Genomic DNA, 24,661 nt, shown 5'->3' with positions numbered 1-24,661 from the left:
AGAGAGAGAGAAGGGAGGGTGAGAGGGAGAGAGAGAGAGAAGGGAGGGTGAGAGGGAGAGAGAGAGAGAGAAGGGAGGGTGAGAGGGAGAGAGAGAGAGAAGGGAGGGTGAGAGGGAGAGAGAGAGCGAAGGGAGGGTGAGAGGGAGAGAGAGAGAAAGAGAGGGAGAGAGAGAGAGAGCACAAAAAAACATTGTAAGTAGATGCCAAACAGTGAGAGCATATTCTATTCTGTTCTCTTCCTGTAACTGTAACTGAAATGATAAATGGACACTTGAGGAGATATTTCAATCAGCAGAAAGAGATGCCTGTTTCAGATCATGTCCATGTTTGATTTGTTTCCATTCATTCCCCCATTTCATCTCTGGTTCAAGGGTTGTCACAGAAAGGTCACAGATACTTTTGGCCTCGAAACATCAAACTTTTTCAGTACGTCAGGAAAAACACATTTAGAAAATGAAAAAGGGCATTTAGAACGGTCTAATATCATCTCAAATGATAAAGACAGTATTATATGAAAAATGACATGAAGAAAGCACTAATGTTATCCCAGTATATTATTACAGAGTTCAGCATATTAACAGAAGTGTCCTTTACCACTTGTAAAGAACATTTAAAATGGATGTTCTTTAGGATTTTAGGCTGGGTGTCTGTAAAGCACTTTGTGACAACTGATGATGTAAAAAGAGCTTTATGAAAAACATTTGATTGATTATAAATTGATTGATGTTGAGAAAAATCTAATACTATTATAGATCCTAAACAATCCAAGAGTGCAGAATATTAACAAAGCCAAATGCCTGGCTCTCTGTCCTGTTGATTAGCTTGATGTGTGTCACCTTTGATGGAGAAGAAGAAAGGCCATTTGATGAGAAGGTGGCCGGGGCTACCCGTCATGGATGAAGGACAGTGGGTGTCAGTCAGACCAGCTGTCAGGGATGGAGCCAGAAGACCCAGAAGACAGAAAGATTGATGGGTAGAGTGATCGCCTCTCTCCCATGATAGGATCCCAACTGTCAGGGAAGAGAGGGCTGAAAGCAGCCCCACTGTTGGCTCCTCATGGTTCCCCCTGGTTCTTGCCACAGTTCCCCCTCTGGCCCTCAGAAGCAAGCCTAAGCCCTGATGTGCCTAACAGCAGACCTGGGATCAAATACTATTTGAAATGGTTTTATTTGATTTTATTTGATTTAGCCTTAAAATATATCAAATAAACCCTGACAAATAAACCCAAGAGAGGATGACTTTCACTTTAGCAGTGATAAATTCATGAACTTCTTTGAGGAAAAGATTATGATTATTAGAAAGCAAATTACGGACTCTTCCTTAAATCTGCGTATTCCTTCAAAGCTCAGTTGTCCTGAGTCTGCACAACTCTGCCAGGACCTAGGATCAAGAGAGACACTCAAGTGTTTTAGTACTATATCTCTTGACACAATGATGAAAATAATCATGGCCTCTAAACCTTCAAGCTGCATACTGGACCCTATTCCAACTAAACTACTGAAAGAGCTGCTTCCTGTGCTTGGCCCTACTATGTTGAACATAATAAACGGCTCTCTATCCACCGGATGTGTACCAAACTCATTAAAAGTGGCAGTAATAAAGCCTCTCTTGAAAAAGCCAAACCTTGACCCAGAAAATATAAAAAACTATCGGCCTATATCGAATCTTCCATTCCTCTCAAAAATTTTAGAAAAGGCTGTTGCGCAACAACTCACTGCCTTCCTGAAGACAAACAATGTATACGAAATGCTTCAGTCTGGTTTTAGACCCCATCATAGCACTGAGACGGCACTTGTGAAGGTGGTAAATGACATTTTAATGGCATCGGACCGAGGCTCTGCATCTGTCCTCGTGCTCCTAGACCTTAGTGCTGCTTTTGATACCATCGATCACCACATTCTTTTGGAGAGATTGGAAACCCAAATTGGTCTACACGGACAAGTTCTGGCCTGGTTTAGATCTTATCTGTCGGAAAGATATCAGTTTGTCTCTGTGAATGGTCTGTCCTCTGACAAATCAACTGTAAATTTCGGTGTTCCTCAAGGTTCCGTTTTAGGACCACTTTTGTTTTCACTATATATTTTACCTCTTGGGGATGTTATTCGAAAACATAATGTTAACTTTCACTGCTATGCAGATGACACACAGCTGTACATTTCAATTAAACATGGTGAAGCCCCAAAATTGCCCTTGCTAGAAGAATGTGTTTCAGACATAAGGAAGTGGATGGCTGCAAACTTTCTACTTTTAAACTCGGACAAAACAGAGATGCTTGTTCTAGGTCCCAAGAAACAAAGAGATCTTCTGTTGAATCTGACAATTAATCTTAATGGTTGTACAGTCGTCTCAAATAAAACTGTGAAGGACCTCGGCGTTACTCTGGACCCTGATCTCTCTTTTGAAGAACATATCAAGACCATTTCAAGGACAGCTTTTTTCCATCTACGAAACATTGCAAAAATCAGGAACTTTCTGTCCAAAAATGATGCAGAAAAATTAATCCATGCTTTTGTCACTTCCAGGTTAGACTACTGCAATGCTCTACTTTCCGGCTACCCGGATAAAGCACTAAATAAACTTCAGTTAGTGCTAAATACGGCTGCTAGAATCCTGACTAGAACCAAAAAATTTGATCATATTACTCCAGTGCTAGCCTCTCTACACTGGCTTCCTGTCAAAGCAAGGGCTGATTTCAAGGTTTTACTGCTAACCTACAAAGCATTACATGGGCTTGCTCCTATCTATCTCTCTGATTTGGTCCTGCCGTACATACCTACACGTACGCTACGGTCACAAGACGCAGGCCTCCTAATTGTCCCTAGAATTTTTAAGCAAACAGCTGGAGGCAGGGCTTTCTCCTATAGAGCTCCATTTTTATGGAACGGTCTGCCTACCCATGTCAGAGACGCAAACTCGGTCTCAACCTTTAAGTCTCTACTGAAGACTCATCTCTTCAGTGGGTCATATGATTGAGTGTAGTCTGGCCCAGGAGTGGGAGGTTGAACGGAAAGGCTCTGGAGCAACGAACCACCCTTGCTGTCTCTGCCTGGCCGGTTCCCCTCTTTCCACTGGGATTCTCTGCCTCTAACCCTATTACAGGGGCTGAGTCACTGGCTTTACTGGGGCTCTCTCATGCCGTCCCTGGAGGAGGTGCGTCACCTGAGTGGGTTGAGTCACTGATGTGGTCATCCTGTCTGGGTTGGCGCTCCCCCCCCCCCCTTAAGTTGTGCCGTGGCGGAGGTCTTTGTGGGCTATACTCAGCCTTGTCTCAGGATGGTAAGTTGGTGGTTGAAGATATCCCTCTAGTGGTGTGGGGGCTGTGCTTTGGCAAAGTGGGTGGGGTTATATCCTTCCTGTTTGGCCCTGTCCGGGGGTGTCCTCGGAGTGGGCCACAGTGTCTCCTGACCCCTCCTGTCTCAGCCTCCAGTATTTATGCTGCAGTAGTTTATGTGTCGGGGGGCTAGGGTCAGTTTGTTATATCTGGAGTACTTCTCCTGTCCTATTCGGTGTCCTGTGTGAATCTAAGTGTGCGTTCTCTAATTCTCTCCTTTCTCTCTTTCTCTCTCTCGGAGGACCTGAGCCCTAGGACCATGCCCCAGGACTACCTGACATGATGACTCCTTGCTGTCCCCAGTCCACCTGGCTGTGCTGCTGCTCCAGTTTCAACTGTTCTGCCTTATTATTATTCGACCATGCTGATCATTTATGAACATTTGAACATCTTGGCCATGTTCTGTTATAATCTCCACCCGGCACAGCCAGAAGAGGACTGGCCATCCCACATATGCTCTCTCTAATTCTCTCTTTCTTTCTCTCTCTCGGAGGACCTGAGCCCTAGGACCATGCCCCAGGACTACCTGACATGATGACTCCTTGCTGTCCCCAGTCCACCTGACTGTGCTGCTGCTCCAGTTTCAACTATTCTGCCTTATTATTATTCGACCATGCTGGTCATTTATGAACATTTGAACATCTTGACCATGTTTTGTTATAATCTCCACCCGGCACAGCCAGAAGAGGACTGGCCACCCCACATAGCCTGGTTCCTCTCTAGGTTTCTTCCTAGGTTTTGGCCTTTCTAGGGAGTTTTTCCTAGCCACCGTGCTTCTTCACCTGCATTGCTTGCTGTTTGGGGTTTTAGGCTGGGTTTCTGTACAGCACTTTGAGATATCAGCTGATGTACGAAGGGCTATATAAAATAAATTTGATTTGATTGATTTGATTTGATTTGACAACCTGGAGTGCCAGATGGCCAGGATTTGTAGTCTTGTAACTATTGTAATGGTTGCCCGTAATTGTTACTCTTTGTGCTGGTTTTACCCTGGTTCTCTGTACTGTTCCACCATTACCTGGGTTCAAATATATTTGTAATACTTTAGCTGGGCTAAATTGAGCTTTCCTGACACAACAGATGTAGAAGTTCCAACAGTGCAAACCCAGCCCATCTGGCACTCCAGGCAGGCTAAAACAAACACTCAAATGACTGGATATGATTTGAAATAGTAGTTGAACCCAGGTATGCCTAGTGGTGTCGAGATCACCTGTCATGTTAGCCTAGATATTACAGTATCCTGCTGCCTACCAGGCTGCTCAGTCATCCTACTTCGTTTGATCATCAAAAACAACACACTCCCTTTTATTTATTGATGACATCACCAAGATAGACGCTGTGCTTCCGTTTCTCGCAAACCACTTTTGTAGACTAGGACTTTTCCAGGACACGGACACGGGAGGAACATGGATATAAAATTAAATACTTGCGCCTAATTGTCGTGTGGGCATAACGGGGGAAAGAACCAACCCGTTTGAAGTCTGACAGCCTGAAATGAGCATTAACATTTGAATAGGTGTTTTCCTTTGTGATCTCCTCCAGCTTTTGTTAAGTGTCTGAGCTTGGTAAGTACGAGAGACAATACACTGAGCAGGTTCTGCAGAGGACAGCATCAGTGAAGTCCCCGCACAAAGAGACAGACCGGGGGATGTTATGTCTGCTGCCTCTGTCAGCTTTGGGTTTATTAAATCAGTTTTTTCAGGGGATTAGACAGAGAGAATAAAGTCTATTACCAGGCGTGGTGCTCCACATCTGAAGAAGAAGAAAGCTAGGTTCCATAGACATGGAGAGAAGGCAAACCTCTACCACTCTCAGCATCAGCAGAAGAAAGCTAGGTTCCATAGACATGGAGAGAAGGCAAACCTCCACCACTCTCAGCATCAGCAGAAGAAAGCTAGGTTCCATAGACATGGAGAGAAGGCAAACCTCCACCACTCTCAGCATCAGCAGAAGAAAGCTAGGTTCCATAGACATGGAGAGAAGGCAAACATCCACCACTCTCAGCATCAGCAGAAGAAAGCTAGGTTCCATAGACATGGAGAGAAGGCAAACATCCACCACTCTCAGCATCAGCAGAAGAAAGCTAGGTTCCATAGACATGGAGAGAAGGCAAACCTCCACCACTCTCAGCATCAGCAGAAGAAAGCTAGGTTCCATAGACATGGAGAGAAGGCAAACCTCCACCACTCTCAGCATCAGCAGAAGAAAGCTAGGTTCCATAGACATGGAGAGAAGGCAAACATCCACCACTCTCAGCATCAGCAGAAGAAAGCTAGGTTCCATAGACATGGAGAGAAGGCAAACCTCCACCACTCTCAGCATCAGCAGAAGAAAGCTAGGTTCCATAGACATGGAGAGAAGGCAAACATCCACCACTCTCAGCATCAGCAGAAGAAAGCTAGGTTCCATAGACATGGAGAGAAGGCAAACCTCCACCACTCTCAGCATCAGCAGAAGAAAGCTAGGTTCCATAGACATGGAGAGAAGGCAAACCTCCACCACTCTCAGCAGCACCACTGGGGGCTATCGCCATTTTAAAGTAGTTCATTTTCGTATTATTAGTCTTCATTGGCGGTTTGTAAACAAACTGAAAATATGCATACCACCACCTACTGTGCTAGACTGTGTAGTCTGAACAGGCATACATCCATAAAGCCTTTAATGCCCATGCACAACAGGCTTTGTGGAAAATGTGCCTTCTATCCAACTCTGCAGGAATCTCTAAGTGCAGGAATGAGATCAGGAACCCCTTATCTCCTAGTGCATATAGCCATGGCCCTTCAGGCTCCGTGTACACCGAGGAGAGGAGCCTTCCTACCTTCCACCGATGCAGTGAGGAGAAGTGTTTATTAAAACAGCTGCTTCAGCCCCAGCACTCCCAGACAGCACTCGGCTGCTTCTCCTTCCTGTCTGCAGCAGAGATGGAATCATGCGGATATGGACACGCAAACTAAAGCTGCAACTGGATTAGTAGGCATGCAGGTGGTGGTGAGAGGTGGAAGTGGAGAGAGAGACACACACACACACACACACACACACACACACACACACACACACACACACAGGTGGAAGTGGATGTAGAGAGACACACACACACACACAGGTGGAAGTGGATGTAGAGAGATACACACACAGGTGGAAGTGGAGAGAGAGACACACACACACACAGGTGGAAGTGGATGTAGAGAGAGAGAGACACACACACACAGGTGGAAGTGGATGTAGAGAAAGAGAGACACACACACACAGGTGGAAGTGGATGTAGAGAAAGAGACACACACACACAGGTGGAAGTAGATGTAGAGAAAGAGAGACACACACACACAGGTGGAAGTGGATGTAGAGAAAGAGAGACACACACACACAGGTGGAAGTAGATGTAGAGAGAGAGAGACACACACACACACACAGGTGGAAGTAGATGTAGAGAGAGAGACACACACACACACACACAGGTGGAAGTAGATGTAGAGAGAGAGAGACACACACACACACAGGTGGAAGTGGATGTAGAGAGAGAGCGACACACACAGGTGGAAGTGGATGTAGAGAGAGAGCGACACACACACGTGGAAGTGGATGTAGAGAGAGAGCGACACACACACACACAGGTGGAAGTGGATGTAGAGCGAAGGTGAGAAGCTGTCTGAGACATGTTGGTGTAAGACCTGGGGGGGGGGGGGGGTCTGTCTGTTCAAATAGCTGGTGAGATTATCATGGTGAACCATGGAAAAATACTGCTGTTATGCCCCTTAAGGTTCAAGCACAAGATATTTATCGAACTGTACATGGATAGTAGTAGATATCCAAGCAATCCTGTCATACAGTATAGCGAGGCGTTTACAGCGTGTTTAAAGGGTGAATATGGAACAGGGGTCAAGGAGAATAAAACCCTTCAACAGTGACCATAGTATTGTTTTAATCATGTGTCATTACTATTTCTGTTGGCTACTTTTTTTTTCTTTTTTGAACCTTTATTTAACCAGGCAAGTCAGTTAAGAACAAATTCTTATTTTCAATGACGGCCAAGGAACAGTGGGTTAACTGCCTGTTCAGGGGCAGAACGACAGATTTGTACCTTGTCAGCTCGGGGATATGAACTTGGGGGGGGGGGGGGGGGGGGGGGGGGGTTTGGTGAGTAGTTCCCTGATAATATGTTTCATATATTTCCTTTAATCTAAGGGACAGCCTTCTTCCACTGGTAAGCAGGAGGGTTAAGGAAAGGGGAAGGGGTGACCTACTCAGATGCACAACTGAATGCATTCAACCAAAATCTGTCTTCTGCATTTAACCCAACCCCTCTGAATCAGAGAGGTGAGGGGGGGGCTGTTTTGGGACAGTCCTAAATCGCACCCTATTCCCTACAGTTGAAGTCGGAAGTTTACATACACTTAGGTTGGAGTCATTAAAACTCATTTTTCAACCACTCCACAAATGTCTTGTTAACAAACTATAGTTTTGGCAAGTCGGTTAGGACATCTACTTTGTGCTTGACACAAGTAATTTCTCCAACAATTGTTTACAGACAGATTATTTCACTTATAACTCATTGTATCACAATTCCAGTGGGTCAGAGGTTTACACACACTAAGTTGACTGTGCCTTTAAACAGCTTGGAAAATTCCAGAAAATTATGTAATGGCTTTAGAAGCTTCTGATAGGCTAATTGACATAATTTGAGTCAATTGGAGGTGTACCTCTGGATGTATTTCAAGGTCTACCTTCAAACTCAGTGAATCTTTGCTTGACATCATGGGAAAATCAAAAGAAATCAGCCAAGACCTCAGAAAAAACATTGTAGACCTCCACAAGTCTGGTTCCTCCTTGGGAGCAATTTCCAAACGCCTAAAGATACTGCGTTCATCTGTACAAACAATAGTACGCAAGTATAAACACCATGGGACGACGCAGCCGTCATACCGCTCAGGAAGGAGACGTGTTCTGGCTCCTAGAGATTAACATACTTTGGTGGAAAGAGTGCAAATGAATCCCAGAACAACAGCAAAGGAGCTTGTGAAGATGCTGGAGGAAACAGGTACAAAAGTATCTATATCCACAGTAAAATGAGTCCTATATCGACATAACCTGAATGGCCGCTCAGCAAGAAAGAAGCCACTGCTCCAAAACCGCCATAAAAAAGCCAGGCTACGGTTTGCAACTGCACATGGGGACGAAGTTTGTACTTTTTGGAGAAATGTCCTCTGGTCTGATAAAACAAAAATAGAACTGTTTGACCATATGACCATCGTTTGGAGAAAAAGGGGAGGCTTGCAAGACGATGAACACCATCCCAACTGTGAAGCACGGGGGTGGCAGCATCATGTTGTGGCGGTGCTTTGCTGCAGTAGGGACTAGTGCACTTCACAAAATAGATGGCATCATGAGGAGGGACAATTACGTGGATATTGAAGCCACATCTCAAGACATCAGTCAGGAAGATAAAGCTTGGTCGCAAATGGGTCTTCCAAATGGACAATGGCCCCAAGTAAACTTCCAAAGTTGTGGCAAAATGGCTGAAGGACAACAAAGTCAAGGTATTGGAGTGGCTATCACAAAGCCCTGACCTCAAACCTATAGTAAATGTGCGGGCAGAACTGAAAAAGCATGTGCGAGCAAGGAGGCTTACAAACCTGACTCAGTTATACCAGCTCTGTCAGGAGGAATGGGCCAAAATTCACCCAGTTTATTGTGGGAAGGTTGTGGAAGGCTACCCAAAACGTTTAACCCAAGTTAAACAATTTAAAGGCAATGTTACCAAATACTAATTGAGTGTATGTAAACTTCTGACCCACTGGGAATGTGATGAAATAAATAAAAGCTGAAATAAATCATTCTCTTTATTATCATTCTCTCTATTATTCTGACATTTCACATTCTTAAAATAAAGTGCTGATCATAACTGACCTAAAACAGGGAATTTTTACTTGGATTAAATGTCAGGAATTGTGAAAAACAGAGTTTAAATGTTTTTGTCTAAGGTGTATGTAAACTTCTGACTTCCACTGTATATAGTGCACTACTTTTAACCAGGAGCCATGGCATTTGAGATGCAGTCCTGTTATGTCTATGCTATATATCCAATCCAGCCAGACTGAAACCTTCCCCTACGCAACTGAAAACTACCGTAGCCTCATTACTGGTAGGAACAAGGATGCTTTTGCCTTACAGGCTTTTTTTATGCTTTTCCAAAACGAAACAGAAATGAATTTAACGGATCCTGAGAGACGAGACCCAGCCAGAAAAATAAAATAGCTCAAATTGAACTGATCATTAATTTAAATGGAATGAACCACTGACTGATCATTCAAATAATTAATAATTTCATGGCAGTGAACCGCTGAGGATAGAATGTTTTGCAAGCATGAAAGACACAGACGGCTTCTGTTCTGTTGTAACCAGTCACCATTACACCCTGAATCTCTGGGGTGCATTTGACCCCATTTAGTTGATGTGAAACAGAAAGCCCTTCGGGGTAGACATTATGCACTGGGACACACCACGATCAGAGCACTGGGCCAGGGAACACGAACACACACGCGGTGGTTGTGTGTGGCGGTGATTGTGTGTGTCTGTGGTTGTGTGTGTGTGTGTGTTCCCTGGCCCAGTGCTCTGATCCAGGGAACACACCTGGAAGGTAATGAAGCATAAGGTGTTTCAGGTGTTGATTGTGAAAAACAAGTTCATTTTAATACTGATTATTAGTAAGAGGGTGGTGCTAGCACAACCAGGGTACCGATTGACTATTGGTAAGAGAGTGGTGCTAGCACAACCAGGGTACCGATTGACTATTGGTAAGAGGGTGGTGCTAGCACAACCAGGGTACCGATTGACTATTGGTAAGAGGGTGGTGCTAGCAAAACCAGGGTACCGATTGACTATTGGTAAGAGAGTGGTGCTAGCAAAACCAGGGTACCGATTGACTATTGGTAAGAGGGTGGTGCTAGCACAACCAGGGTACCGATTGACTATTGGTAAGAGGGTGGTGCTAGCAAAACCAGGGTCGTGAATGACTATTGGTAAGAGGGTGGTGCTAGCACAACCAGGGTCGTGATTGACTATTGGTAAGATAGGGGCGGCAGGTAGCCAAGTGGTTAGAGCGTTGGGTCAGTAACCGAAAGGTTGCTAGATCGAATTCCCGAGCTGGCAAGGTAAAAATCTGTCGTTCTGGCCCTGAACAAGGAAGTTAACCCACTGTTCATAAGCAATCTTTGTAAATAAGAATTTGTTCTTAACTGACTTGCCTAGTGAAATAAAGGTTAAATAAAAAATAAAAAGAGAGTGGTGATAACAAAGCCAGGGTTGTGGGTGACTATTGGTAAGAGGGTGGTGATAGCCAGGGTTGTGGGTGACTATTGGTAAGAGGGTGGTGATAGCCAGGGTTGTGGGTGACTATTGGTAAGAGGGTGGTGATAGCCAGGGTTGTGGGTGACTATTGGTAAGAGGGTGGTGATAGCCAGGGTTGTGGGTGACTATTGGTAAGAGGGTGGTGATAGCCAGGGTTGTGGGTAACTATTGGTAAGAGGGTGGTGATAGCCAGGGTTGTGGGTGACTATTGGTAAGACCAGGGTTGTGGGTGACTATTGGTAAGAGGGTGGTGATAGCCAGGGTTGTGGGTAACTATTGGTAAGAGGGTGGTGATAGCCAGGGTTGTGGGTGACTATTGGTAGGAGGGTGGTGATAGCAAAGCCAGGGTTGTGGGTGACTATTGGTAAGAGGGTGGTGATAGCAAAGCCAGGGTTGTGGGTGACTATTGGTAAGAGAGTGGTGATAGCAAAGCCAGGGTTGTGGGTGACTATTGGTAAGAGGGTGGTGATAGCCAGGGTTGTGGGTAACTATTGGTAAGAGGGTGGTGATAGCCAGGGTTGTGGGTGACTATTGGTAGGAGGGTGGTGATAGCCAGGGTTGTGGATGACTATTGGTAGGAGGGTGGTGATAGCCAGGGTTGTGGGTGACTATTGGTAGGAGGGTGGTGATAGCCAGGGTTGTGGATGACTATTGGTAAGAGGGTGGTGATAGCCAGGGTTGTGGATGACTATTGGTAGGAGGGTGGTGATAGCCAGGGTTGTGGGTGACTATTGGTAGGAGGGTGGTGATAGCCAGGGTTGTGGGTGACTATTGGTAAGAGGGTGGTGATAGCCAGGGTTGTGGATGACTATTGGTAGGAGGGTGGTGATAGCCAGGGTTGTGGGTGACTATTGGTAGGAGGGTGGTGATAGCCAGGGTTGTGGGTGACTATTGGTAAGAGGGTGGTGATAGCCAGGGTTGTGGATGACTATTGGTAAGAGGGTGGTGATAGCCAGGGTTGTGGATGACTATTGGTAGGAGGGTGGTGATAGCCAGGGTTGTGGGTAACTATTGGTAAGAGGGTGGTGATAGCCAGGGTTGTGGGTGACTATTGGTAGGAGGGTGGTGATAGCCAGGGTTGTGGATGACTATTGGTAGGAGGGTGGTGATAGCCAGGGTTGTGGGTGACTATTGGTAGGAGGGTGGTGATAGCCAGGGTTGTGGGTGACTATTGGTAAGAGGGTGGTGATAGCCAGGGTTGTGGGTGACTATTGGTAAGAGGGTGGTGATAGCCAGGGTTGTGGGTAACTATTGGTAAGAGGGTGGTGATAGCCAGGGTTGTGGGTGACTATTGGTAGGAGGGTGGTGATAGCCAGGGTTGTGGGTGACTATTGGTAAGAGGGTGGTGATAGCCAGGGTTGTGGGTGACTATTGGTAAGAGGGTGGTGATAGCCAGGGTTGTGGGTAACTATTGGTAAGAGGGTGGTGATAGCCAGGGTTGTGGGTGACTATTGGTAAGACCAGGGTTGTGGGTGACTATTGGTAAGAGGGTGGTGATAGCCAGGGTTGTGGGTAACTATTGGTAAGAGGGTGGTGATAGCCAGGGTTGTGGGTGACTATTGGTAGGAGGGTGGTGATAGCAAAGCCAGGGTTGTGGGTGACTATTGGTAAGAGGGTGGTGATAGCAAAGCCAGGGTTGTGGGTGACTATTGGTAAGAGAGTGGTGATAGCAAAGCCAGGGTTGTGGGTGACTATTGGTAAGAGGGTGGTGATAGCCAGGGTTGTGGGTAACTATTGGTAAGAGGGTGGTGATAGCCAGGGTTGTGGGTGACTATTGGTAGGAGGGTGGTGATAGCCAGGGTTGTGGATGACTATTGGTAGGAGGGTGGTGATAGCCAGGGTTGTGGGTGACTATTGGTAGGAGGGTGGTGATAGCCAGGGTTGTGGATGACTATTGGTAAGAGGGTGGTGATAGCCAGGGTTGTGGGTGACTATTGGTAAGAGGGTGGTGATAGCCAGGGTTGTGGGTGACCATTGGTAGGAGGGTGGTGATAGCCAGGGTTGTGGGTGACTATTGGTAAGAGGGTGGTGATAGCCAGGGTTGTGGGTGACTATTGGTAGGAGGGTGGTGATAGCCAGGGTTGTGGGTGACTATTGGTAAGAGGGTGGTGATAGCAAAGCCAGGGTTGTGGGTGACTATTGGTAAGAGGGTGGTGATAGCAAAGCCAGGGTTGTGGGTGACTATTGGTAAGAGGGTGGTGATAGCCAGGGTTGTGGGTGACTATTGGTAAGAGGGTGGTGATAGCCAGGGTTGTGGGTGACTATTGGTAAGAGGGTTGTGATAGCCAGGGTTGTGGGTGACTATTTGTAAGAGGGTGGTGAAAGCCAGGGTTGTGGGTGACTATTGGTAAGAGGGTGATAATAGCAAAGCCAGGGTCGTGGGTGACTATTGGTAAGAGGGTGGTGGTAGCTAAGCCAGGGTTGTGGTTGACTATTGGTAAGACTGTGGTGATAGCAAAGCCAGGGTCGTGGGTGACTATTGGTAAGAGAGTGATGATAGCTAAGCCAAGGTCGTGGTAACTATTGGTAAGACCAGGGTCGTAAGTGACAATTGGTAAGAGAGTGATGATAGCAAAGCCAGGGTCGTGGGTAACTATTGGTAAGAGAGTGGTGATAGCTAAGCCAGGGTCGTTGGTAACTATTGGTAAGAGAGTGGTGATAGCTAAGCTAGGGTCGAGGTGACTTTTGGTAAGAGAGTGGTGGTAGCAAAACCGTGGGTAACTATTGGTAAGACCAGGGTCATGGGTAACTATTGGTAAGAGGGTGGTGATAGCCAGGGTTGTGGATGACTATTGGTAAGAGGGTGGTGATAGCCAGGGTTGTGGGTAACTATTTGTAAGAGGGTGGTGATAGCCAGGGTTGTGGGTGACTATTGGTAGGAGGGTGGTGATAGCCAGGGTTGTGGATGACTATTGGTAGGAGGGTGGTGATAGCCAGGGTTGTGGGTGACTATTGGTAGGAGGGTGGTGATAGCCAGGGTTGTGGGTGACTATTGGTAAGAGGGTGGTGATAGCCAGGGTTGTGGGTGACTATTGGTAAGAGGGTGGTGATAGCCAGGGTTGTGGGTAACTATTGGTAAGAGGGTGGTGATAGCCAGGGTTGTGGGTGACTATTGGTAGGAGGGTGGTGATAGCCAGGGTTGTGGATGACTATTGGTAAGAGGGTGGTGATAGCCAGGGTTGTGGGTGACTATTGGTAGGATGGTGGTGATAGCCAGGGTTGTGGGTGACTATTGGTAAGAGGGTGGTGATAGCCGGGGTTGTGGGTGACTATTGGTAAGAGGGTGGTGATAGCCAGGGTTGTGGGTGACTATTGGTAAGAGGGTGGTGATAGCCAGGGTTGTGGGTAACTATTGGTAAGAGGGTGGTGATAGCCAGGGTTGTGGGTGACTATTGGTAAGACCAGGGTTGTGGGTGACTATTGGTAAGAGGGTGGTGATAGACAGGGTTGTGGGTAACTATTGGTAAGAGGGTGGTGATAGCCAGGGTTGTGGGTGACTATTGGTAGGAGGGTGGTGATAGCAAAGCCAGGGTTGTGGATGACTATTGGTAAGAGGGTGGTGATAGCAAAGCCAGGGTTGTGGGTGACTATTGGTAAGAGAGTGGTGATAGCAAAGCCAGGGTTGTGGGTGACTATTGGTAAGAGGGTGGTGATAGCCAGGGTTGTGGGTAACTATTGGTAAGAGGGTGGTGATAGCCAGGGTTGTGGGTGACTATTGGTAGGAGGGTGGTGATAGCCAGGGTTGTGGATGACTATTGGTAAGAGAGTGGTGATAGCCAGGGTTGTGGGTGACTATTGGTAGGAGGGTGGTGATAGCCAGGGTTGTGGGTGACTATTGGTAAGAGGGTGGTGATAGCCAGGGTTGTGGGTGACTATTGGTAAGAGGGTGGTGATAGCCAGGGTTGTGGGTGACCATTGGTAGGAGGGTGGTGATAGCCAGGGTTGTGGGTGACTATTGGTAAGAGGGTGGTGATAGCCAGGGTTGTGGGTGACTATTGGTAAGAGGGTGGTGATAGCCAGGGTTGTCGGTAACTATTGGTAAGAGGGTGGTGATAGCCAGGGTTGTGGGTGACTATTGGTAGGAGGGTGGTGATAGCCAGGGTTGTGGATGACTATTGGTAAGAGAGTGGTGATAGCCAGGGTTGTGGGTGACTATTGGTAGGAGGGTGGTGATAGCCAGGGTTGTGGGTGACTATTGGTAAGAGGGTGGTGATAGCCAGGGTTGTGGGTGACTATTGGTAAGAGGGTGGTGATAGCCAGGGTTGTGGGTGACCATTGGTAGGAGGGTGGTGATAGCCAGGGTTGTGGGTGACTATTGGTAAGAGGGTGGTGATAGCCAGGGTTGTGGGTGACTATTGGTAGGAGGGTGGTGATAGCCAGGGTTGTGGGTGACTATTGGTAAGAGGGTGGTGATAGCAAAGCCAGGGTTGTGGGTGACTATTGGTAAGAGGGTGGTGATAGCAAAGCCAGGGTTGTGGGTGACTATTGGTAAGAGGGTGGTGATAGCCAGGGTTGTGGGTGACTATTGGTAAGAGGGTGGTGATAGCCAGGGTTGTGGGTGACTATTGGTAAGAGGGTTGTGATAGCCAGGGTTGTGGGTGACTATTTGTAAGAGGGTGGTGAAAGCCAGGGTTGTGGGTGACTATTGGTAAGAGGGTGATAATAGCAAAGCCAGGGTCGTGGGTGACTATTGGTAAGAGGGTGGTGGTAGCTAAGCCAGGGTTGTGGTTGACTATTGGTAAGACTGTGGTGATAGCAAAGCCAGGGTCGTGGGTGACTATTGGTAAGAGAGTGATGATAGCTAAGCCAAGGTCGTGGTAACTATTGGTAAGACCAGGGTCGTAAGTGACAATTGGTAAGAGAGTGATGATAGCAAAGCCAGGGTCGTGGGTAACTATTGGTAAGAGAGTGGTGATAGCTAAGCCAGGGTCGTTGGTAACTATTGGTAAGAGAGTGGTGATAGCTAAGCTAGGGTCGTGGTGACTTTTGGTAAGAGAGTGGTGGTAGCAAAACCGTGGGTAACTATTGGTAAGACCAGGGTCATGGGTAACTATTGGTAAGAGGGTGGTGATAGCTAAGCCAGGGTCGTGATAGCTAAGCCAGGGTCGTGGGTAACTATTGGTAAGAGAGTGGTGATAGCTAGGCCAGGGTCGTGGTAACTTTTGGAAAGAGAGTGGTGATAGCTAAGCCAGGGTCGAAGTGACTTTTGGTAAGAGGGGGGTGATAGCTAAGCCAGGGTTGTGGGTAACTACTGGTAAGAGGGGGTGCTAGCAAAGACAGGGTCGTGGATGACTATTGGTAAGAGATTGGTGATAGCTAAGCCAGGGTCGCGGGTAACTTTTGGTAAGAGAGTGGTGATAGCTAAACCAGGGTCGTGGGTAACTTTTGGTAAGAGAGTGGTGATAGCTAAACCAGGGTCGTGGTGACTTTTGGTAAGAGAGTGGTGATAGCTAAGCCAGGGTCGTGGTGACTTTTGGTAAGAGGGGGGTGATAGCTAAGCCAGGGTCGTGGTAACTATTGGTAAGAGAGTGGTGATAGCTAAGCCAGGGTTGTGGGTAACTTTTGGTAAGAGAGTGGTGATAGCTAAGCCAGGGTCGCGGGTAACTTTTGGTAAGAGAGTGGTGATAGCTAAACCAGGGTCGTGGTGACTTTTGGTAAGAGAGTGGTGATAGCTAAACCAGGGTCGTGGTGACTTTTGGTAAGAGAGTGGTGATAGCTAAGCCAGGGTCGTGGTGACTTTTGGTAAGAGGGGGGTGATAGCTAAGCCAGGGTCGTGGTAACTATTGGTAAGAGAGTGGTGATAGCTAAGCCAGGGTTGTGGGTAACTTTTGGTAAGAGAGTGGTGATAGCTAAGCCAGGGTCGTGGGTAACTTTTGGTAAGAGAGTGGTGATAGCTAAGCCAGGGTCGTGGTGACTTTTGGTAAGAGGGGGGTGCTAGCTAAGACACGGCCGTGGGTCCAATCCCATATATGAAATCATTATACACTCATTATACTCTAACTGACTTTTGTTAGGAATGTAGAAATAGGCTAGGTGGTTTCGCAAAAACACTTTTGATAAGCACCTGCTAAATTACATATAGCCTTTACATTTAGGTTGAAAATGAATTATTATGTCTCCAGTATGGTTGCGAGGCTCAGAGAGAAGACTGGGTGTGGGACCAGGATATGAGAGTCTGCGACAACCTTAACACCCCTCAGAGGAGAGGACAGTAGCTCTCTGCCACACACAGTCACTCAAGGCTATCATTGGATTACTGTGGAGTCTCTCTCGCTCAAAGACTTGGAGGGGAAGGAGGGAAGAGGGGAGGGGAAGGAGAGTGTCTATCCACTTTGGGAAATGCAGGGAGAGATAAATTACCACCCTGACTGATCCTTTCAGAGAAACAGAGGGAAGAATGGTTGACTGGAGAGCATGCCCTTGAGCGTATTAAAACCACACACAGATGACTGGCGTTAGAAAAGAAAGTGACATTCAGAGACCAGGTCTAGAAAAGATTGGAACCAATAGTCAGTCTTCACTGCACAAAATAGGAACCAACCCATGTCCCAGATGCAACAGTCAAACCCTGCTTCAACCTACAAGCCCTGCTTCAACCTACAAGCCCTGCTTCAACCTACAAGCCCTGCTTCAACCTACAAGCCCTGCTTCAACCTACTAGCCCTGCTTCAACCTACTAGCCCTGCTTCAACCTACAAGCCCTGCTTCAACCTACAAGCCCTGCTTCAACCTACAAGCCCTGCTTCAACCTACTAGCCCTGCTTCAACCTACTAGCCCTGCTTCAACCTACAAGCCCTGCTTCAACCTACTAGCCCTGCTTCAACCTACAAGCCCTGCTTCAACCTACAAGCCCTGCTTCAACCTACTAGCCCTGCTTCAACCTACTAGCCCTGCTTCAACCTACAAGCCCTGCTTCAACCTACTAGCCCTGCTTCAACCTACAAGCCCTGCTTCAACCTACTAGCCCTGCTTCAACCTACTAGCCCTGCTTCAACCTACAAGCCCTGCTTCAACCTACAAGCCCTGCTTCAACCTACTAGCCCTGCTTCAACCTACTAGCCCTGCTTCAACCTACTAGCCCTGCTTCAACCTACTAGCCCTGCTTCAACCTACAAGCCCTGCTTCAACCTACAAGCCCTGCTTCAACCTACAAGCCCTGCTTCAACCTACTAGCCCTGCTTCAACCTACTAGCCCTGCTTCAACCTACTAGCCCTGCTTCAACCTACTAGCCCTGCTTCAACCTACTAGCACTGCTTCAACCTACTAGCACTGCTTCAACCTACAAGCCCTGCTTCAACCTACTAGCCCTGCTTCAACCTACTAGCCCTGCTTCAACCTACAAGCCCTGCTTCAACCTACAAGCCCTGCTTCAACCTACAAGCCCTGCAAGAAAGCACAAGCAATTCCAAGCAGCTATTGTTTGTGTCCCAAACGGCACCCTACTCCTTACATAGTGCACTACTTTTGACCATGGCCCAGAAGGGTAATAGGGAGCAATTTGGGATGTAGCCAAGTCGCTGAGGGGATTTCTACACCGGCATGCCTCATTGCACCATTGTGGATAATGTAATGGCCACCCCATTTGAGCTGCAGTCGCTGCAGTTTGTGGCCTAAATTAGCGGTTTGCAGGGCCGGGGTCGGGAGGCTGACTTAGTGAGGAGCGTCTTCCCCCAAGCTCAATTAACCTCCCATCTGGAGGAGGAGAGAGAGGAGGAATTAGCAGAGGGATGATCCTGCCTTAATGTTGTATGGGTCCCAAATTGCACCCTATTCACTATACTGTATATTACACTACTTTTAAAACAGGGCACTGGTCAAAAGTAGTGCACTATGAAGGGAATTAGGGTGCCATTTGGGGGACAGACGCTTCCTCCTGAGCAACACTGACATTTCCCCACAGGAAGGGAGGCTGCAGTAGAAGATCAATAGCCCTGAGGAAGGGGTCAGGCATGGTGGGAGGAGTCAGGAAGGGTGAGGAAAGGCTTGGAGAGAGGGGAGAGGTGGGAGGAGTCAGGAAGGGTGAGGAAAGGCTTAGAGAGAGGGGAGAGGTGAGAGGACAGTCAGGAAGGGTGAGGAAAGCGTTGGAGAGAGGGGAGAGGTGGGAGGACAGTCAGGAAGGGTGAGGAAAGCGTTGGAGAGAGGGGAGAGGTGGGAGGACAGTCAGGAAGGGTGAGGAAAGCGTTGGAGAGAGGGGAGAGGTGGGAGGACAGTCAGGAAGGGTGAGGAGAGGGTCAGAGGGAATTGAGGGGTAGGATGGGTATCAGAAGGGAGGTCGGGAGAGGTAGAAGAGGCGGGCAGGGCCAGGATCTGACTGCAGGCCACAGTGGGAAGAGTGTGACAGATGGGTTAACTTCCTCCCCTGATCCCCAGATGCTCCGGCGCAGAGAGAGCCTCCTGATTCCTCTTTTGGAGCTGTACACAACATGATCCCGGCTGCTGCCTCTTCATGCTCTGCTCCAACTGTAAACCCACCATTAAAGGCCAACTTATTCATTCACCTGGTTGGCTATAAAGCTGGCTCTGTCACAACTATCTGGAAGCCCAAGATCTAACAAGTACAGTGTACACAGGCATTAGGACTACATACAGTGTACACAGGCATTAGGTCTACATACAGTGTACATAGACAATAGTTCTACATACAGTGTACACAGGCATTAGGTCTAAATACAGTGTACACAGGCATTAGGTCTACATACAGTGTACACAGGCATTAGGTCTACATACAGTGTACACAGGCATTAGGTCTACATACAGTGTACATAGACATTCACATGGACCCACACAGACAGCAGACATATGAGGATCATAGACGACCACTCAACTTGAACTGGCACATTCAAATGCAAGTCACGTTAGGAGAAATAGATATATATATGTATATACACGTGTGAACTGCTATAGAGGGAAGGGGTCATACTCGTCACAGTTCTGCAGTGAAGAGAGAACCGTCTTTCTTGAGTGACACATCAAAGCAAGGGAGGCTTTCTCCCTTTTTTTCCGGGAGACAGATGGTTGCGAGTGGCACAATGAGGATGGTTGACATTGACGAGGGAAAATGTTGCCTCTGCCAGGTCCACACGTCACCTCAGTATGCAGCCTTGTGTCAGCCATCCATCCATCGCTCTGTCTGGTCCATACAGCTTTTCAATACCACCACTGAATGGAGATTCATTACCAACCACACTGAGACAAGTGAGTGATGTGCGGGCTCACGAGGGCTATCTGATCAAAGGACTGAGTGTGTAAGCCACATTGGAGCCTAAGTGAGGTGGTAACACATCACATTAAGAAGTGACTGTAAATGGTTTATAAGTAGGTTTAAATCAGTTAATATGTAGTTTATAAATCACTTATAAACAGTTCAAACTTTGTTAGGAATTGTAGAATTGTCATTTTGGTACAACTTTTAAACCATACCTAAATGTAAAGTGATATTTAAACTATACCTTACTGTAAAGTGTTATTTAAAGCGTACCTTACTGTAAAGTGTTATTTAAACCATACCTTACTGTAAAGTGATATTTAAAGCGTACCTTACTGTAAAGTGTTATTTAAAGCGTACCTTACTGTGAAGCGGTATTTAAAGTGTACCTTACTGCAAAGTGATATTTAAAGTGTACCTTACTGTAAAGTGTTATTTAAAGTGTACCTTACTGTAAAGTGTTATTTAAAGTGTACCTTACTGTAAAGTGTTATATAAAGTGTACCTTACTGTAAAGTGTTATTTAAAGTGTACCTTACTGTAAAGTGTTATTTAAACCATACCTTACTGTAAAGTGTTATTTAAAGTGTACCTTACTGTAAAGTGTTATTTAAAGTGTACCTTACTGTGAAGTGTTATATAAAGTGTACCTTACTGTAAAGTGTTATTTAAAGTGTACCTTACTGTAAAGTGTTATTTAAAGTGTACCTTACTGTAAAGTGTTATTTAAAGTGTACCTTACTGTAAAGTGATATTTAAAGCATACCTTACTGTAAAGTGATATTTAAAGCGTACCTTACTGTGAAGTGTTATTTAAAGTGTACCTTACTGTAAAGTGTTATTTAAAGTGTCCCTTACTGTAAAGTGATATTTAAAGCATACCTTACTGTAAAGTTATATTTAAAGTGTACCTTACTGTAAAGTGTTATTTAAAGCGTACCTACCTGTAAAGTGTTATTTAAAGCGTACCTTACTGTAAAGTGATATTTAAAGTGTACCTTACTGTAAAGTGATATTTAAAGTGTACCTTACTGTGAAGTGTTACCAGTCAGACAATACTTACGGTTGTTCCCCAGCTCCTCAAACAGATACTGCATCTTTTCCCACTGGGTACCATTCTGATTAGGTGGGGCTTCAAGAGGAACGAAGGCCCTGCAAAAAAATACTATTCATTAAAACCATTGGCTTTATTAGAAGTAAAATATGATATAGCCTGATCCCAGATCTGATGGAAGTTGGCTATACAGCACAAACAGATCTGATGGAAGTTGGCTATACAGCACAAACAGATCTGGGACCAGGCGAGTTAAAATAAGGTTAGAATATGTGATAGCCTACTTTGTAAAGTGAATGTATTAGAGAAGCCATGACGTTGGGTATCTCCAGTGCATTTCTTAATGGAAACACAATGTTTTGATTACGTCCCTTGATAATAATTCCTTCTATCAACAGCCGTCAGCATCATCAGCAGTGCAAAACAACTTTTAGTTTGACATACACTATTTCCATAAAGTTGTCCCTGCTAGACAAGTTTATTTACCTAGCATTGAAGGGAATGTATTCAGGGAACTCTCTTCACTGTCAGAATGTCAAAAAATACCCCCCAGTCTGAGTCGAGAGACTAGCTAACACCTGCCACTGAAACCAACAGGATGGAGTGAAATATTGAAATATTCATATTTTCTGTATTGAAAGCCTTCTTCAGGGTTGATGACAAAGTTCATTTACTGTTTCATTTCTTTTGGACCCGCAATTAAATGGATCACGGCTTTCACTGTTATTTACTTAGCTGAGTAGGGCAGACCATTTCATTTCTCCAGGAAAACAACAGCATTAATCCAACTACACATTGGCAGAGGGTTTAGTAGCAGCAACAATGACTATTGGTAGAGGGTTTAGTAGCAGCAACAATGACTATTGGTAGAGGGTTTAGTAGCAGCAACAATGACTATTGGTAGAGGGTTTAGTAGCAGCAATAATGACTATTGGTAGAGGGTTTAGTAGCAGCAACAATGACTATTGGTAGAGGGTTTAGTAGCAGCAACAATGACTATTGGTAGAGGGTTTAGTAGCAGCAACAATGACTATTGGTAGTGGGTTTAGTAGCAGCAACAATGACTATTGGTAGTGGGTTTAGTAGCAGCAACAATGACTATTGGTAGAGGGTTTAGTAGCAGCAACAATGACTATTGGTAGTGGGTTTAGTAGCAGCAACAATGACTATTGGTAGTGGGTTTAGTAGCAGCAACAATGACTATTGGTAGTGGGTTTAGTAGCAGCAACAATGACTATTGGTAGTGGGTTTAGTAGCAGCAACAATGACTATTGGTAGTGGGTTTAGTAGCAGCAACAATGACTATTGGTAGTGGGTTTAGTAGCAGCAACAATGACTATTGGTAGAGGGTTTAGTAGCAGCAACAATGACTATTGGTAGTGGGTTTAGTAGCAGCAACAATGACTATTGGTAGTGGGTTTAGTAGCAGCAACAATTTTATTTATTTATTTATTTATTTTCCCTTTATTTAACCAGGTAGGCAAGTTGAGAACAAGTTCTCATTTACAATTGCGACCTGGCCAAGATAAAGCAAAGCAGTTTGACAGATACAACAACACAGAGTTACACATGTAGTAAAACAAACATACAGTCAATAATAAAGTATAAACAAGTCTATATACAATGTGAGCAAATGAGGTGAGAAGGGAGGTAAAGGCAAAAAAAGGCCTTGGTGGCAAGGTAAATACAATATAGCAAGTAAAACACTGGAATGGTAGTTTTGCAATGGAAGAATGTGCAAAGTAGAAATAAAAATAATGGGGTGCAAAGGAGCAAAATAAATAAATAAATTAAATACAGTTGGGAAAGAGGTAGTTGATAGGGCTAAATTATAGGTGGGCTATGTACAGGTGCAGTAATCTGTGAGCTGCTCTGACAGTTGGTGCTTAAAGCTAGTGAGGAAGATAAGTGTTTCCAGTTTCAGAGATTTTTGTAGTTCGTTCCAGTCATTGGCAGCAGAGAACTGGAAAGAGAGACGGCCAAAGAAAGAATTGGTTTTGGGGGTGACTAGAGAGATATACCTGCTGGAGCGTGTGCTACAGGTGGGAGATGCTATGGTGACCAGCGAGCTGAGATAAGGGGGGACTTTACCTAGCAGGGTCTTGTAGATGACATGGAGCCAGTGGGTTTGGCGACGAGTATGAAGCGAGGGCCAGCCAACGAGAGCGTACAGGTCGCAATGATGGGTAGTATATGGGGCTTTGGTGACAAAACGGATTGCACTGTGATAGACTGCATCCAGTTTGTTGAGTAGGGTATTGGAGGCTATTTTGTAAATTACATCGCCAAAGTCGAGGATTGGTAGGATGGTCAGTTTTACAAGGGTATGTTTGGCAGCATGAGTGAAGGATGCTTTGTTGCGAAATAGGAAGCCAATTCTAGATTTAACTTTGGATTGGAGATGTTTGATATGGGTCTGGAAGGAGAGTTTACAGTCTAACCAGACACCTAAGTATTTGTAGTTGTCCACGTATTCTAAGTCAGAGCCGTCCAGAGTAGTGATGTTGGACAGGCGGGTAGGTGCAGGTAGTGATCGGTTGAAGAGCATGCATTTAGTTTTACTTGTATTTAAGAGCAATTGGAGGCCACGGAAGGAGAGTTGTATGGCATTGAAGCTTGCCTGGAGGGTTGTTAACACAGTGTCCAAAGAAGGGCCGGAAGTATACAGAATGGTGTCGTCTGCGTAGAGGTGGATCAGAGACTCACCAGCAGCAAGAGCGACCTCATTGATGTATACAGAGAAGAGAGTCGGTCCAAGAATTGAACCCTGTGGTACCCCCATAGAGACTGCCAGAGGTCCGGACAACAGGCCCTCAGATTTGACACACTGAACTCTATCAGAGAAGTAGTTGGTGAACCAGGCGAGGCAATCATTTGAGAAACCAAGGCTGTTGAGTCTGCCGATGAGGATGTGGTGATTGACAGAGTCGAAAGCCTTGGCCAGATCAATGAATACGGCTGCACAGTAATGTTTCTTATCGATGGCGGTTAAGATATCGTTTAGGACCTTGAGCGTGGCTGAGGTGCACCCATGACCAGCTCTGAAACCAGATTGCATAGCAGAGAAGGTATGGTGAGATTCAAAATGGTCGGTAATCTGTTTGTTGACTTGGCTTTCGAAGACCTTAGACCTTAACAATGACTATTGGTAGTGGGTTTAGTAGCAGCAACAATGACTATTGGTAGAGGGTTTAATAGCAGCAACAATGACTATTGGTAGAGGGTTTAGTAGCAGCAACAATGACTATTGGTAGAGGGTTTAGTAGCTGCAACAATGACTATTGGTAGAGGGTTTAGTAGCAGCAACAATGACTATTGGTAGAGGGTTTAGTAGCTGCAACAATGACTATTGGTAGAGGGTTTAGTAGCTGCAACAGCATCAATGACTATTGGTAGACAGTTCAGTAGTGACAACAATATCAATGACTATTGGTAGACAGTTTAGTAGTGACAACAACATCAATGACTATTGGTAGAGGGTTTAGTAGCAGCAACAATGACTATTGGTAGAGGGTTTAGTAGCAGCAACAGCCTCAATGACTATTGGTAGACAGTTTAGTAGTGACAACAACATCAATGACTATTGGTAGAGAGTTTAGTAGTGGCAACATTAATGACTATTGGTAGAGGGTTAAGTAGTGGCAACAACATCAATGACTATTGGTAGTGGGTTTAGTAGCAGCAACAATGACTATTGGTAGTGGGTTTAGTAGCTGCAACAGCA

At 45.8% G+C, this 24,661-nt stretch overlaps 1 protein-coding gene across 3 annotated transcripts in view; it reads right to left on the bottom strand.

Annotated features, from left to right (window-relative positions):
* LOC110516668 (lysosomal cobalamin transport escort protein LMBD1) overlaps nt 1-24,661 on the bottom strand; it is a 261,287-nt gene that overhangs the window by 145,379 nt on the left and 91,247 nt on the right. For all 3 annotated transcript variants that reach the window (XM_036960939.1, XM_036960940.1, XM_036960941.1), the window contains exon 6: nt 20,947-21,035. In XM_036960939.1, coding sequence (XP_036816834.1) covers nt 20,947-21,035 — 89 coding nt within the window. The remainder of the gene's footprint in view (nt 1-20,946; nt 21,036-24,661) is intronic.

Source organism: Oncorhynchus mykiss, chromosome 23 (genome assembly GCF_013265735.2).
Source record: "Oncorhynchus mykiss isolate Arlee chromosome 23, USDA_OmykA_1.1, whole genome shotgun sequence".
Classification (NCBI taxonomy): Eukaryota; Metazoa; Chordata; class Actinopteri; order Salmoniformes; family Salmonidae; genus Oncorhynchus; species Oncorhynchus mykiss.
Note: the sequence above shows the minus strand (reverse complement) of the source record. Positions and strands in the feature narration are given on the sequence as shown.